The following is an 18,618-nucleotide window of genomic DNA, read 5'->3' on the forward strand; positions in this document are numbered from 1 at the left end:
TACTTCACCTATATATTTTTCATTTTCAATTATATACTTGAGGATGAAGTTATATTTCCAGATAACCTCTCAAAAATAGAAATTGATGCGAAAATATGCAATTAAGTCATTTATCATTGTTCGAGTGCTAACACTAATATTAGGTATCAGGGAAAGATAAACACCGGGCCAGGACACACCTGAATACATCTTAGTAATATCCCATACTCAGCGTCCGTAAAGATCTATAGTACGGACTGTGCAGTGTGACTGGGCTCGCTGCTGCTGAGGCTGTTAGTTTGCTACTGACACACGAGGATAGGCTTCACAACTCACACACAGGGCAACAGATAGACAGTACAATCCCGAGTGAACAGCGGTAGGATTTAGAGGTCTACACGTGGTAGCGACCAATACATGGTTCACGGTCTAGAGTGAATATTGGTATGGAAATAACGTGAATACTATAACTAAGTACTCGATACAGGAAATAGACAAATCAAGTGTTTTCTATCTCACGTGTGTACGGTTTATTCAATTCTAATATATTAACTCCTCGACATCTGTGCAGGTTCATGCCACTCTGACGATTAAAAAAACTTCCTAATTCGTCATTTTGGGATTTCCTGGAAATTATTACATATTGTGTGAAACAATGTTGAACGTACAAAAGGGCAATTGTTTTTCTTTTAAGAATGCGGGGAAGCAGTTGCTCGTGATTGCTTGACAAAATCATTTAAATGATTCCAAATCGTCACAGGATGTGACGTGTATGAGGGCTGCCGGATTAAAGTCGTAACTTGTCCTGGTGTATATATATATATTGTATATATATATTAATATATATAGTGTTCAATCTGTAGTTATATTAGATTTTAATTCTTACCTAACAAAGGATTTATCAGTTTTATATTGTTTGTAATTACTTAATGTGTCGCATATGTGCTGGACTTAATTCTCTAAAACAGTGAATTACCACAGATTTTGTTGTACTTATTTACATTGTCTTTTGTCTCGGATATACGTTACGCTCTAATGGCAGGAAAGGCTCGTTAACTAGCGCTATCACCATAAACATGGAATATATGGAAGTATTTGTTGTGATCAGAGCCATCTTGGGCCGTGTCTACTGCCTTTTGTCACTTTGTTGGATTTTACACGTTGGGTCATTCGTTCACTTGTTCGCTGCGTTTTTTACAGGTAAGTTTAACGTGTTTTATACCTGTTTTACTCCTACCACATACACAAAGATCTCTCAATCGACTGTTGATTTACTTCCTCCTTATGAGTGGTGTTGTATTAAGCAGTACTAGCCTAGTAGTGCTGTAGTATGGAGGTAAAACCAGTACTACAATGATTTGCAATATAAAAAAAAATTCGATGAACAAAAACGCCTCCCTGGAATTTCTACAGATATAGATTTCGTTTTAAACTACAATATTCTGGCCGCTGAGACACTTTGAAAAGGGTCGGACTCGAATACATTGTACTAGATATGTCTCCTACCCGTATACATGTCGTAAATGTTTTCTACATCTAACATAACAGACAATGCCTTAGACAATACCACATTTTCTAACGTTCAGATACCGGTACTGTCCGAATTTTTCAATGTTATAATTTATCATTTGCCTTTATTGCAATTATTAGAGTCCATACTGGTTAACAAGGTGCATACTTCCCGTATTGCAAGCGAAAAAAATATTATAACACATCGTTAAGACTGATAATTCGCATTTTTATTTTTCTTCTGATGAAATATGAATATGGGTTGTTCTTTTTCTTTAGAGCGATACCGTTTGTTAAATCTTATTAAGTAAGATAATTCTACATAAATTAAATTACATCAATAAAGCTAACAAACAAATTGTATTCAGAGAGATTTTCCATACCCGACAACAGTTCTACTGGAAACTATCAGTGAGTTGAATTGGTGCTTTGAATTGCACCACAATGGTATTAACATCAGATGTTATCTCGTTGAGTGTACCGATCCTTCAGTTATCAATAATGGGATTTTGAAAATATTGAATGAATCTTGGAAATGAAAATCTAATAAACACAGAAGTCTAATAAACCGTTTATAGAAACAGAAAATAATAGAATTTAACATTCATGTGTCTAGCATTCAGCAAAAACAATCTTCTGAATGAATCTCTTTAAAAACAGGGGGTGGGGATGAGTGGGGGTTGAGGGATGGGAGGGGGGTGGGGATAGTTAAGTACAAATATGGTGACTAAACCCTCGTTATTATTTCGGGAATACTTTCGGGGTAAATATTGTGACGTTGTTACAGGCTGCGCATTTCAAGGTCGGAACGGAGCGACAAAGCTGCATACGCCACGCCCACTGCTGTAATGCGATCTGCTACTTGTTTCCTCTATTTTTATCAAAACATGATGATATTAGTTATATAATTAATCAACGTAAAAAATGTTGAAACACTTCAGCCTTGTGCTACAGCGATATTTAGCAGATACAGTAAAGAAGACCCGACTAATTTGTAGAATCTGTACTTTTTCTTGATACGCCTTTATTCGGCCGGAAAAGAGAATTGATAATGGCATTAATTGATTTTAGACTTGACGCAAGATTTTGGTAATTGTCATGAACGAATCCATTGATTTCTATAACGCAGAAGAATCCACTAGCCACTTTTTAAAATCTGTTTCATTCATTGGACTGTTCTCTAATTATATTTCTCATCCTTGTCTTCCGACGTTTAAGTCTTAGTTAATTGAAGAGTCCCTACCCCGTACCCCTAATCACTAGTTATTAAGTTAAAAGTACATTGTTGGACCGCATTTAGATATGTTTATTTCCTGAATCGTTCTGTGGAAGGCAGTACCGGATACGACAAGTCCGGGTTGACAAATAACCCACATTGGCTTGACACGGCCGGTAAAGGGTGAAGTTTAAACAACACAGTTCGCACGAAATTTATAGATGAAGACCGTGATCAGTTACCGGAGTTATGCTAATGCTTTGAACGGTTTGGCTAAGTAGTGTTTAAAATGTTGTTCAACTCAAATAAACGATGCAGAACTTTTAGCGAGTTTGTTGCAGTGCACATTGCCGTCAGCAGCTTAAAATATTCTATGTTGTCGGGTGTTTCTAAACTGAAGTTTACCTCTAGTGTTTAAAAACGTTCTCGGGTTTGCACCCGACGACAACTATTGGTTTAACCATTATCTCATTCAATAGCACAGACCATGATTGCGGTATTTTGCTTGTTCCTTGCCGTTTCTAGGAGAGTTACAGATGGCTATGGGTGCATGTTTATACGATACGATAGTCAAAGTCTGGGACCTATGGACTTATTGGTCTCATACTTAAAACCTTTTCCCCGTACCATTTTGACCATTGACCAAGAGACCCACTTGAGGACTTTCATGGGTTACAATATCTTAACAGTGTTATGAGAGTTGTATCAATATTATCCTTGTGGTAACAAAATAACAATGATAGTAATAAAAAAGTCAAGGGAGAGGGTTGTTGGTAAACAATTTCTATCATCCAGGTACTGCTCTCAGGGGTTATATAGCGTCAACACCTGTGCATGCTACTTGTTCGCTGGTTAAGCTACATGTTATCCACGGAATACTAACTACGGAAACACTGCAGGCCCAAATATTATGTGAAAGTGTTTTATTCCAACTCAATACCAAGAAATTGTTTCTCTCTATCGTGATTCAAATGGTTCAGACATATTTTTCCCGAAAAGCAAATGTAATGCATACACACTGTAACATTACAACACTTGAAAGTAAAACTTCCTTTTATACATAAAAGGTTCGAATGACCTTTCTGTGTCGTACTTTCGATAAAGGGTATGGCTATATTATTGCAACATCTTGGAAATACATGTATTGATTTTCGTTGAAGTTATTTAGAAATACAATATGGCAATCCTTAAATTTGTATTTACAGTAAAGCAACACCATCAAACGAAAGAAACACAACAGTAATTGTATCAGAGGGATTTTCTTTATAATAGATTTTACAACGATATCCATTTGGTTTGTGACTAGCAGGTCAAGTTGTCATACTCGTACAGGCAACCAGTCTTGTCAAATATGACTCACTTTTTGGCACATACATCTGGTGATGTACACATCGAAAATATTTACTTACAAGAATTTTAAGTTTAAAAATTAACGTAAAGGACTCATGGTTTCCTGCTGATCGATGCTAGATATGAATTATTTATTTCAATAAATATAATTGAGTGAAACTCCTATGGATGAGGAAGACAGGGGGATTTCTGATGCATATCATTGTATATTGGAAGGGGCAACTAACCATGAGGTCACTTCACCATCAATTTTTTTCGCTGTGTTCTAATTGGATATTGAAAAGACCAAATTTTATTTATTCCACCCACGCCATTGCAACACACGCAATCTTTTTCCCGCGTGCCTGCCACTGTTATTTCTTCTGCTAGTACCATTTGTTAAAGACACCCGTATTTATACATATATGGCTCTAGATAACATAGAGACATATGCTAAATGAGATCTATAGTTAGGTATTATATATACGTATATACAAAGGTAGTGTTTTTCACTTACCTTGTTTTCCTTTTTTGATACATGTAAGTAAAACCTTTAGAATTAATTACCTCATCAAACAGTTTCAAATAACAAACTAATTAAAATAAAAAAATGATATGATTTTTGATGAAATCTGATGTTTAGATACATGCAAGGCTCTCTGGTAGTCGTCACATCGATATATGTTATTTCTTTATCGCAGCCGCGGTTTTCCTTTTATAACGCTACATTAATGTTAATTCTGGTGCAATGGTAGACGCATAATGTATGTATGTATGATGTATGAGTTTGAAGAATTGAGTTTTAAATCTTCTTGCCTTGATATATATTTCGTTATAGTTTCAAGGATGGATATCGGAACACAGCAGTCATGCACACTTGGCGTTTATTTTATTTTTTTTCTATTTCATATTAAAACCAGATTCAGCTCATTTTGAAATAGTCTGTAAAAAAGGAGAAGTGTATTTGTGACGGAGTGTATTATTTTAGAAATTTAAGCACGCTTATTTTAAAGACTAATGCTGTTATTCGCGCTGAACTGATCTCAGTAAATGCCTGTTATGACTGCTGCAGCTTTCCATATTTAAAGTGCATTACGCCAGCCTTGTCTGTTTCAGATTGGCTTAAATCTGTTCTTATAAAATAAGTCATACTCACAACTCAGCATTGCATCTTTATGTAAAAGGTTTACTTAGATAGAGAGATGACGGATATCTTAGGTGATCAAGATTTGATGGTTATGCAGGAAACAAGTGCGACTTAAATCTAAAATCAGGATTTGGACATTTCTCTGGCATCGTGTCTGGGTATGGATACACAGGTGCTTCCTTTCATCATGAAAATGTAGTCTGAAAGAAACGACGTTAGCTTTATGATGAAGTATAAAAGAATGTGTGAGGAAGTAAGTGATGCCTGTCACTATAGAGATGTATAATTCGTATTGTGAAAGATAACGATTATCTTCTGCATTTACGGTGTGGTTTGTGTTAGTTGACAAATAGCTGTGTTTGTCAAACGGTATCACCATCTATTTAGGCACTGTTATCCTCTTTTCAAATGACATTCTAACCCTTATGTATCCGATGTTTTGTAAGCAAAAGCAGGTCATGCTACCAATTCATCGTTTGTTCTTCTCTGTGAATGGTAGAATAACTCGATTAGGTGAGATAATTTCCCAGGACGTGATAAAGATATTCTACCCGGGAGTGTAAAATCTAGGTAATAATGGAGAGTTTATGTACACCCGAAGTTTATGAGTTGTCCATTTCGTATTGAATTTGAGTTGAGAACCTTGGCAAACTCTCGGTTCTGAACCAAATTCTATACCCTCGGGTAGAACATCTATCATACTATAAAGTACATATAGTGTAAAATTTCAATCTAACAAACCTGCATAAAGATTGGCTTTATTTCTCCAGTCTCTACGAAATCTAGAAGTTTATGTAGCAATGTGACTTAAATGGTAAATTTAGCTCAAGTTACAGATGACTTAAGTTTGGTAGTAGCAACCAGCCTAAAATAACCTGACCTAAATTTCATATAGTCACAATAACCCATTTAATGATTTACCACTTATCAAAAACTGTGAAAAAAGAAAAACGATATTAGAAAGCCGTTCAAACTGTATAACATTCACATAAATTTGTCTAAATATTTTACCCTTGACAGTTTCATTATGAACGTTTCTTTAAGAAATATTGAATCTGCATCTTTCCTTGAGATTTTGAAAATTACCCCAAGATAAATTATCTTGTTCCCCGTTTTTTACTCGACTTCTACTTTTTATTTCGCTTTCTATATCTTTATCTTTGTCTTTCCTTTTATTGACTTTTATCCTGTCTGTCTCTCTCTTTTTTACCTCTCTCCTTATTTATTTATTTATTTATTTGTTTACCCTCTCTTTTTCTTTTCAAAAAAAAAAAAAAAAATAGGACACACACAATGAAAATGAAGAATATGCTGATGGTGTAAGGCTTGGATGAATGACAATATTAGGTGTGTATGATGATGATGGATTATGAATGATGATAGTGATGAGGTATAAAGTATGTATGTATGATGATGGTGGTGTTAAGTGGAGATGATGATGATGATGATGATGATGATGATGATGATGATGATGATGATGGATGATAAGGAATGATCACATGTTGATGATGATGATGATGATGATGATGATGATGATGATGATGATGGACGATCACATGATGATGATGATGATGATGATGATGATGATGATGGACGATCACATGATGATGATGATGATGATGATGATGATGATGGATGATCACATGATGATGATGATGATGATGATGGACGATCACATGATGATGATGATGATGATGATGATGATGATGATGATGATGATGATGATGATGATAAGGAATGATCACATGTTGATGATGATGATGATGATGATGATGATGATGGACGATCACATGATGATGATGATGATGATGATGATGATGATGATGATGATGATGATGATGGACGATCACATGATGATGATGATGATGATGATGATGATGATGATGATGATGATGATGATGATGATGATGGACGATCACATGATGATGATGATGATGATGATGATGATGATGATGATGATGATGATGATGGATGATCACATGATGATCGTAATGATGATGATGATGATGATGATGATGATGATGATGATGATGATGATGATGGACGATCACATGATGATGATGATGATGATGATGATGATGATGATGGATGATCACATGATGATCGTAATGATGATGATGATGATGATGATGATGGATGATAAGGAATGATCACATGTTGATGATGATGATGATGATGATGGATGATAAGGAATGATCACATGTTGATGATGATGATGATGATGATGATGATGATGATGATGATGATGATGATGATGATGATGGACGATCACATGATGATGATGATGATGGACGATCGCATGATGATGATGATGATGGACGATCACATGATGATGATGATGATGATGATGATGATGATGATGATGATGATGATGATGATGGATGATCACATGATGATGATGATGATGATGATGATGATGATGGACGATCACATGATGATGATGATGATGATGATGATGATGATGATGATGATGATGATGATGGATGATCACATGATGATGATGATGATGGATGATCACATGATGATGATGATGATGATGATGATGATGATGATTATATGAGCTTAAGTGTGATCGAGAGTGATGAGAATGCTGATGATGACGTGTGTTTTTCTCAAATAGGTGATGATGAGTGATAATCAAATCCATCTGATATATTGTTATGTTTGTTCTTTGATTGTGTTGTGCTCTTGAAAAATAAAACAATTACAAAAAAAATTTGTCTAAATATCCTGGAAGAACAATTTAACGAATACTTGACGCCAGGAGGTACCATAGATTGGTATACACAGTGATCTTAATGACATCTTCAAAGAAGTCTGTCGATTTGAAAGTCATAGAAGATAAAATGACATAAAATATTTACAGTTCCAATTAAAAACATACATTGCATCAGCCGTCTTTTCAAGTTTTGTTTTGCAGATAAAAACCGTTTTAAACACATTCTATTGTCACAATGGAAACATATTCGGAATCAATATTAGACAGCATATCATATTCTATAAAACCGACCATCGGTGATCGATGTTCTTCTTGCAAAAGGGAGGACCAACAATGTCGTTGTTTTTGACCGTCTTCGGATGGTTCATATGTGTACGTTACACTTTAAGCTTACATATATACTGAAGGAGCGCAGACTTGACACGGCACATAGCATACAATGAACTCATTTTTGGGTTAGTGAAAATACACAAACTATTTTGAAATGCTGTTCGTCTTTACTGCAACATATGGCTTAATATAGTCACTATTATAATCTATATACAATATTTGCATGCGAGTGTTTATTAATAGAGTGTTGTTAATGATTCTTTTGAACAGTTTGGTTCCCATATCTTAGCCTTGATCACCAATTCTATGCTTGTATGCTGTTTATAATATAACGATAACAAGGATGATGACTGCGATGACGTTCAGCAGCCGTTTTATTTATACATGTAATTGTTTGTTTTATATCGAAACAATCTAGTTACATGTGCAGGAATAATAACATTTTCACTCATTTCGACAACTCAGCTAAAATACTTTGGCATTTGTTTATTTGTCAATGGTTTGTAAGATAACTTTGAAAAATGTATATTTTTCATAACATGATCATCAGTTAATACGAAAGTTTATTGCTGGTGCTCTTCGAACAAAAAGAAACAAAAATTGTACGGAGGAAGTAAACAGACTCACGAAATAGTCAAAACGTCGCGTGAACTAGATTAAAAAGTAGTACGAAGAGTTTAAAAGTCTCATGAACACGATGAAAAGTCGTAATTTCAACCGTACTGAACGTTTACTATCCAATGACGTCAGATTAATAATACAATAACGTTCAATCTATTGAAATTGCCTCACGTTTGGCCTTTAGTTGTGCGTTCGCCCGATTTAGGAAGGCTTTGGGTTCTGTTTCCCGGCCGAGACATATCAAAGTATTTAAAATGGTACATTAAGTTACTGCTCCGTGCTTAGTGCTTAATATTGTGGTAATGTAACTCTTATCGTTGTGGTAATGTAACGCTTAGCATTGTTAGCATTGTGATAATGTAACGCTTATCATTGTGGTGATGTAACGGTTAACATTATGGTGATGTAATGTTTTGCAGGTGATGTCACACTTAGCATTGTGGTAATGTAACGCTTAGCATTGCAGTAATGTAGTGATGCTTAACATTATAGTGATGTAACGCTTTGCAAGTGATGTCACGTTAAGCGTTGTGGTAATGTAATACTTAACATTGCGGTGATGTAACACTTAGCATTTGGTGATGCAATGCTTAGTATTTGGTGATGTTACGCTTAACATTGCGGTTATGTAATAATGCTTAACATTGTAGTGATGTAACGGCTAGCTCAAAATCAGGTCATTTTTGTGTATTATGATGGTATAAACGTTTTTGACGTTATCATCATTTTTTATTGTAATTACTTTGCGTATTTGTAGCAGTTGATGTGCCTATTATCAATATAATGTGACGGGGTCAGGAGTCCTGCTGGGTGCCTTCGACAGTATACTTCATGGCAGTAGCACTATAAAGTAGGCATTAGTTCCTCTCTATCACAAGGAACCTTACATCGACGTATCGCAATCTCTCGAAAACACACGCACTCATCCTAGACACTTAGATTAGCTGTATCTTAATAACCCTATCTGTTGATAGGATGCTAAACATCATAAAACCAAACTAAACTTTAAGTATTGTATTGAATTAACATAACTGCTACATTCATTCGTCTTACAGGACACAGAAACGTGAATTACAATACACCGACTGAATACATAACGGGGTGACAGACACTGGTGGTTTAATGGTGAATCACCCAGACATTTACTGGCAGGTTTCGATACTTAGTGGTAGGCTAGAAAAATGTATGTCCTATTTACGAATAACTGTATAATAATCCCTAATTGCAGTGACATTAATATCGGTGTATAGACTTAACAGTCGTTAACATCAAATATAGATATATTTTTCTTTAATATAATGCAAACTGTACTCTGGGTTCCACTTTTGGGATTTGTAGTCTTGACTTCTGTTTAAAAAGTTATATTCATGTGCACATCTCGGGAGATTATTTCAGTGTCGTCTGCAAAATATTACTTGGGCCCGGTATTCCCCATTCCAATCTTCTCTATAGTGAGGTACTCTGAAACACAACCATTTTCATACTTCTACAGAAGTTGCATGGATATCAAAACTTGAAAAAAAGGAAGATATTCTTCTGTAAAATATCAATAATAAATACAGCACAGTGTCTCTACATAGACACAGAACACAAACAAAACCATAAGTTGATAAGACAACACAAGAAACCGTAGCAGAAAATGGAGATATGATGAGGCCCAGTAAAAGCGAAGCAAAGCGTTGGATCGCTTTGGAGATCGATGTTCTGTCTTGACTGTAATACAACCAGATTTCTGTCCTAGCTGTGCTGTGTGGCGTCCCATCCTATCTTACTATATATTGTAAATGTATCTTATACGAAATTTTTAAACAACACTTAGATTTGTGTACAATATGTTTGCATGGTAGGGTCTGTAGCAGGGCTGCTGGATTAGACGTTCTTTCTGGCACATAGTCATGAGTGAAATGGAAGAATGCCAATTAAAAAATGGTTGAAAAAATCCTTGTGTTATAAAAAACAACAAAAACATGTTTGCTTTGAAGTCAGCAAGAAAATATAGAAACTACATGTATTGGTAAATAAAAATTGTTATTTTTATCATTTCTATGTGCGATTTGAAGTCAATGTGATATAACTGGCTTGGTTTAACAAAAAAAAAAAAAAAAAGATAAGCTTACTCTCTCGGATTATCTTCTTTTATTCTTCTTGCACTTTTTGTAATGAGTCTTCAAGTTAATATTTCACTTATTCAATTATACCACAGATTCTTCGAATCTGTGTTTGAATCAAGAATCTGTTGACATGTCAGTATTTGTTTTTAGCTTTGTGATGTTTCTTTAGTACACCAACTTTTTTTTTATTCAGAGATGGCACGAGAAATTTGCCCCACTAACTGTGACTACTGTACTTAGCAGACACTGATATCATCAGTTACATCAAGAACTGTTTTGACAATACTTCTCATGCACTTAGATTGTTGTAAAAGTACTGTATATATGTGTGTACATTGAGAGTCATCACGTCTAACTCTACAGAGACAATATCAGCCTTCCCATTGTCAATTAAATCCAGTTCTGGAAACTGACATTTATTTTTATGTTTCTGTTTCATATTATCCAATTATTTGTGGTTCTCAGCTTTCAATTTATGAGTAATTTCTAAATGGCGAATGACAAATTCCTCGGCGTATAGTTTAAATGTAAATCTAAATCAACAGAATAGCTCTGCGAAACAAACTATACAGATGTAAAAACACCGAAACTGATAACGACGTTAAAGATAAAACAAATTAAGTACTTCGAATATGACAATCAGTTGACGTTCTAATATATCTATTTGTTTTGTAGGAAAATGTGTTCTATGTGAAAGTTTTATCATAGCTTGATAACTGTCTTAGATGCACGTAGAGTTGGCATTAAGCAGGATTCATTGATGCGATACCAAACATAGCCGCCAAGATTCTCACTTTAAACTAGTGGAAATCGCAACCATTGTTTTCACTATGATATAAAAGTGTCTGTGTGTTACCATCACCTCTATTTTATACATGTTGATATATACCAGGGGAATAAATTTGAATTGTTGCGATTTTCACTTGTATCGGTTGTCGATGTCTTTTAATTAGATGTCAAATCACTGTCACATTTTACAGTAAGGTTTCAGTTCGAGATATAGGAGTTGATATTAACATTGTATAAACCAGTCTTAATGGGTTTTTTTATATTTTGTTAGTTAAAAGTAAGAAAATTTTATTTAAAAAATAGTTCATACATATCTACTTCTCAGTTGCTTTAATATATATTTTTTTTTCAAAATTGTTTTGATTTCTTAAGCGTTGCCTGCATTTTGTCTTCCTTCCGTTGGTCTTAAATTACCCTTTTCAAGCCGGAATCATAAACATTTACACCTATAAATAAATCTACCAAATTGGCAGCATAGTTAATGTGTATCAGCGATCCCCGAATGGTATGCAGCTGGCACAATTGCAGTTCCATCTGTCTTTTTTATCTAGTAATTAATTTATCCAGTAAAAATAAGCGACACTATATTGCTACTGTGTACTATAATGTCATGAACGTCACTAACGTCTACATTAATTGGGAGACAGGTGGTGCTGTGAATAGTCTAAACACCTCTCATTGAGATAGGTGTTTTTTGCAGTGCCGCGCCCACCAGATGAGGAATCCCAGTTGTCCTCTATCATGAGGTATACATTATTGCAATGTATAAGTGAATGTATTGTCATTAAATTGAGCAATATTTCATGTTCATATATGACATTTAAGGACACTTAATGAACTATACCGAAGCGAACGTACCTTGAAAGGAACTTTTGAATTTCAATATTATTTTTAATCAAATGTACTTGTGCATGTCCTACTATAAAACGGATAAGGAACTTCCTCATCTCACAACGTACCTCCAAATGAACAATATCGTTGCTAAAATGCATCTTTGATCATAATGGCTGTTCTACACAACAAAAAATACAATGATAAACCATCAGTCATAAAAGAGGATGGAAATATTGCTCGATATACAAGATGTTTAGTGTAAATGAAACCACCTCATTAATAAATCACCTGTTCACCTGGTACTTTCAATTGGTTATTAATAATTCAACCAAATGAGATGATTGATGACAACTTGTCACAGCATACATAGCTTATTTACGCCAAACAAATCGCTACCTTTTGCTGCAGGATAACTTTAACCTAGAAAGGTGATTGGCAGCAAGGTCTAACATACACAAATATAGCCTCATGACGACACGGTGTTTGCTAACTGTGGTTACAACAACATTAAAAGATTGATGACTTTCTAACAAAAAATCGACTTTTTAACTATTGTTGAGAATGTTTGCTTGTCATTTGGTGATCAATGTTATCTCGAACTCTAGTAGCCGTCATGCATGTCTTCGGTAATTAGGAAAAACGTTGACGCTACGCAATATCCGGCAGCGCTATGTTAAGTCTTACAGACTGCGAGCAAGCCGTGTCGATACATCAAAATGTCATCACATCCCATACTGTAGATACCGATCACACGGTGGAATCCTAACAATTATATCAACATAAAACCGCTACTGTTTCCGTACAGGTCCTTTCTTACATAGGTGGGCAAATCTGTAGACTGGTTAGTTGTGTTACATTATATGTAGCGGAGGTTAGCAAATGAGGCTTGCGCACAGGACATATGGTAGATATACTGATATTACCTTCCATACGTCTTGCAGCTGGAAATTGAATTAAAAAACAGGGGTTTATGTAATATATCTTTATTATGCCACAGACTGCCATCGAGATGACTGGAAATATGAAGCACATATCTTCTCATTATATGTCGGTATCTTTTAGATTGCAGGATTACTACTTTATGTGACCCAAGTATACACTTAAACAAACACGCAAAGCAATCTCGACCGTCTTGTCTTCACCACTGCTCTATTTGTTCCCTCTCTCGTAAAAACAGCACTTTTTTGAAGTCTACTAGATCATCATGCTTGGTATTGCCCCACTATTGTACGGAAAATTTCGATGGTTTTCGAGTCGACACATTGGAATCTGAGTTGATTTTTTCCTGATTACATATCCTGGCTTGCTGCTATACAATATAACCAACTGCAATTTTCATCAGATAGTTTATCAGATACCCCACACGTGTACATTACATTAATCTACAGAGCCAATCTTTCAAATCTTTAGTAAATGTTTCGTTTTTTTCATACTCTGCATATTATTGAAAACTGATATATCTGAGTTGATGATTCAATTTATGACCTTGATCGAAGTTTAAAGCTATGTCGGTATCAATTCAAATTTCAGTACTATCCATTTTTTCTGAACTTCGCAATAAAACTAATTAATTTCAAGTGAGGAAATGAAACTGGTTCCGATACAAGTACAGGTTTGTAATCTAGGGATGTAGTTTTATGACCTCGAATTCACATGTGCATGCTTGTTTTCAAAATAATGCATCTGAACCAAGTATGCAAACATATATTCCAACCATAAACCGTACAGTAATTGCATGTATCTGTGCATAAACGCTTGTCTAAACACCCTAAACTTTACAGTTGATGAATTTCATTGACATCAAAGATGCAATTAATGTATCATTGTAACTGTCATTGACCCCAAATGGACGATTACGCAATTGTTGAATATCAAAATATCACCAGTCTGTGAACATTAGTTAAACATTACACATGTATAAAGCCATACCAACTGATGCAAACTTTTGACAAAGAGTTAGCTATGGTATTTCATTGCATGCACAGATACAATAACTGGTATGTTAATAAACCAATCGATCACAATGCTTGCGATTGCTAAATTACTCATTTCTCATGACGGATGTCGTCGATGATGCAGAAGACGCTTACTCTTCTGGAGTACATGGTCTTAGTATCTTGGACTTTTTCATGAGTCTTCGTTGAATCTTTCTTTGTTCGTATTTTGCTATATTTTTATATTGAATTTTGATTGTAGATTATGATTATGTTGCCATGCTGGTATTTTCTTTGGGTTCTAAGCAATAAACATTAATATATCATTACTACTTTTCAGAAATACAAACGAATACATTCCTGTTTAGTTGTCGGCTAGACAATAACACCAAGGATACGCAATTAAATGCATTTCAGAATGTACTGGCTACATACGGCAATATAATATACAACCAGTAGTAGTCACGAGACAATAAGACCACGAGATGTCTCAAAATTCAAATAACAATCTGAGTTTCGAGACATGTAACTAAGTCGTAACCGATTTATTAATTTGTACTTTTTAGAAACGGAATAAAACAATGTAACCAGTAGATAAACATTGTCCCGCAATTGCAAGTATCAGACAGGAGATTTTAAGTAACCATTAACGGGGATGTATGAACTGGTTGCTAGGAAGTGATTTACAGTTCTTGTGGTAGATTGCAAACATATACAATGTAATAAGTATGCAGTCTCTGCAATCTACATTTTAAGCGTCTCTTTATTTCGCCATGATGACGTCGCTTGATCGATCTCCAACTTCTGTATCCAGCCTCTTGTAAGACGAAATACATGCATTACCTGCGGTGTTCAGAAAAGTGCTGACCAAACTACTTTCTAAAATTGTACATATTACAATAAAAGAAATGTCGCATAGGATCAGTCATAATAACATAGAAAGAACGTCAATACAAGGAGAAAGTAATGGCAAAGAGGAAATAAAACACACCTTTTCCAGAAAACAAATGTTATTGAAAGTTTAGTGTTTTATGGAGATTTTTGTGTGGTTTGATGTATAGTCTGTTTGTAGAAATATAGGCAAATGAACATTATTTTTCATAGTACGTAAGACAGATTGCAAGAAAAGACATGGTATACAATACATTGATGATGTTAACTTATAATTCGTTTTCACAAAGATAAACTTTATTGGAAGTTGACAAATGTTTTTAGCATTCGTTATCACACAGATAACCTTTATTGGAATTTGTCAATGGTTTTATTTTTGGGATGAGTGAGACTGCAACCAAATCGTCAAAAAGTATTTTTACAGTGGTTGTTATATGAAATCGAAACTTGAGAACTTTTGAGAAGGATGAATAAATGTTGATTGACAAGATATGGTGGCTCGTTATTTCGTCTAACTGCATTCCTTATCGTTAGCATCTAGCATTAAAATGTTGATGCTATTTTAGGATTCCGATGCAATGTAGCCTATATAATTATATGGCTTGGTAAGATGGCGTACTTCCTACAAAGGGTTAATCCAGTACATCCTTTCTTAACAGTGCTCGACTGGATATGATAACTATATGAACAGCTTGGACGGAATGCTGTTTCCACTTTTTCCACTTAGTAAACGAACACTTAATACTCATATATATATAAATATATACATGTTCTTTAAATAGATAAATATTGAGAAATTATGTGATTATTACGTTGAACTTACTTATGCATATTAAAATGAATATATTTGTTCCAACGCTCTTACTACTTTATCCGACATATAACGTCTTTTCCTGTGTATAAGATTATTTTCTTCAATTTTTCGAAATCTTCTCCGAACGAAACCAGTCGTAGCAGCAGGGCTTCTGGGCGGTTGTTAATTTTGCCTGGCTTATTAGATTCAGTCAAAATCCTTAATTAATGTAGAATTATGTCATAACGTTTATCGGTGATAACTTTAACACATAAGCGCCTAGTACAAAAAACGCACATCACAACATCATGGAGAATCAGAGTTAGTTTAAAGCAAGACGGTTTCTGGCACAAGTAGCATACATCCTTTCGAATTATCTTTACAGTAGATCTTGGTGAATCTTTGAGAAAGTGAGATAAAAACAACATAGACCACTTGTTAGATCTTAATCAACGAAGATATCTCGCACGGAGAAATCGCCATATGCATACAATCATTGTATGTCTCGTCCTTGGAAATCGTGATAGACAAGAACACCTCGTCCTTCAAAACCGTGATAGACACAAACACCTCGTCCTTCAAAATGGTGGTAGACACAAATATCTCGTCCTTCAAAACCTTGATAGACACAAACACATCGTCCTTCAAAATCGTGGTAGACACAAACATCTCGTCCTTCAAAACCTTGATAGACACAAACACATCGTCCTTCAAAATCGTGGTAGACACAAACATCTCGTCCTTCAAAATCGTGATAGACACAAACACCTCGTCCTCCAAAATCGTGATAGACACTAACATCGCGTCCCAGGAAACTGTAAGAGACACACATTTCGTACTCAGAAATCAGAATAGAAACAAGCATTTCATTCGGAGAAATCCTGATAGATACAAAAATCTTGTCCTAAGAAATCAGAAAAGACAGAAACATCTCGTCCTGAGAAAAGATGACAGTGACAGGAAACATATTGTCATGAGGAATCGTACTAGACATTAATGTCTCCTCCTGAATCCGTATGATAGACACAAACACCTCTTACTCAGAAATCATGATAGATACAACCATATTGTCCGGTCGAATCATGATAGACAAAACCATATCACCAACAGAAATCATAACAGACATAACACATATATCGTCCTCAAACAAATCATGACAGACCCAAATATCTGGAACGGCGTGAAAGACACAAACATTTTGTGCTGAGAAATTAAGATAGACACATGTTTTGTATTGAGAAATCATGATAGTATTTGATGTTATGCTTTTGGAAATCATCATATACGTAAAAATCCATTTGAAATTATGATATGCAATGGTATTTCGCTCTGAGACAGCTTGACAGTCTTGTACAGAGAAATAATCATAAACGAATATATATCCTAGGATTTCATTTACAATCTCAAATAAGTGTTGACACCTCCAGATTGACAACTATCCAGCTTTTTTTCTAAATATTGGTTAATTATACTGAGCCATGACAACAATCAATAGCGTAAGACCACCTATCTTGAGAAATTTCGAACCCCCCCCCCCCCCCCCCCAAAAAAAAAAAAAAAAAAATTCTACAGTAGGGTATTCTCACTCCAGCGTTAAATCCCTTAACTGCGTAAAAACACATAAAATTGAGACTGTATCGATCTTTCCATTATTATGTCAGGGCAGGTTAGGTTCATTACTTGTTAGAATGTGATGTTTTGAAAATCCAGTTTGAGCGGAGTGTTTCAATCGTTTTCCGACACAGTGATAATAATGGTTAAGTGTATTAAGATGGTAACGCTTATCGCATCTAGCTAGCTTTCTCAGCCAGTTGATTTTAAACCGTGAGTTCTGATATCTTATAAGTGTGAGTCTTTAATAAACGACACCTACCTCCTGTAAGGTCCACAGATAACAGACAGGATACCGCTTTATGTATCTCATATTTATGGTTTTGAATGAAAGATAAAAATGTTCACATATATGTCAACATAAAAAGATTATTCAGAAACAACAATGAGAAAATATCTACATGTCAACATAATCACAATCCAAACCGAAATCAATAAAGTTAGGGCAGATGAACAAAAGAAGGTTCACAATGAACCCCCCCCCCCCCCCCCCCCCCCCCCCCCCCCCCCCCCCCAAAAAAAAAAAAAAAAAAAATACCAAAAAACAAAAAGGAAAATAAGACCATGTGTTATGAATGTGAACGTACATTCGGCAATAACATTAGGACGATAGATTTAATCAATGGAGGAGAAGAAGCTCTCTCAGAACACCGGGTACTTTTCCATTTAAGATTATTGTCGTCGGTTTAGACCGAATTTTATCACTGTGGTGTTTTGTCGTCATAATATGAATAAATGTTCTTCTTTCTGGAGTATGACGTGAGAATTTTGCGTGAAAACACAACAAGATATAATTCTGTCGTCT

General features: G+C 35.1%; 1 protein-coding gene across 1 annotated transcript in view; it reads left to right on the forward strand.

Moving 5' to 3' along the window:
• The first annotated feature begins 990 nt into the window (after positions 1 to 990).
• The window catches only part of LOC132552026 (obscurin-like protein 1), a 134,439-nt gene continuing 116,811 nt past the window's right edge, over positions 991 to 18,618 (forward strand). The window contains exon 1 of the mRNA XM_060216171.1: positions 991 to 1,179. Coding sequence (XP_060072154.1) covers positions 1,056 to 1,179 — 124 coding nt within the window. The 5' untranslated portion in view covers positions 991 to 1,055. The remainder of the gene's footprint in view (positions 1,180 to 18,618) is intronic.

This window comes from Ylistrum balloti, unplaced genomic scaffold, assembly GCF_031769215.1.
Source record: "Ylistrum balloti isolate Yb309-2 unplaced genomic scaffold, AGI_CSIRO_Ybal_v1 Utg370230, whole genome shotgun sequence".
NCBI classification, from domain to species: Eukaryota; Metazoa; Mollusca; class Bivalvia; order Pectinida; family Pectinidae; genus Ylistrum; species Ylistrum balloti.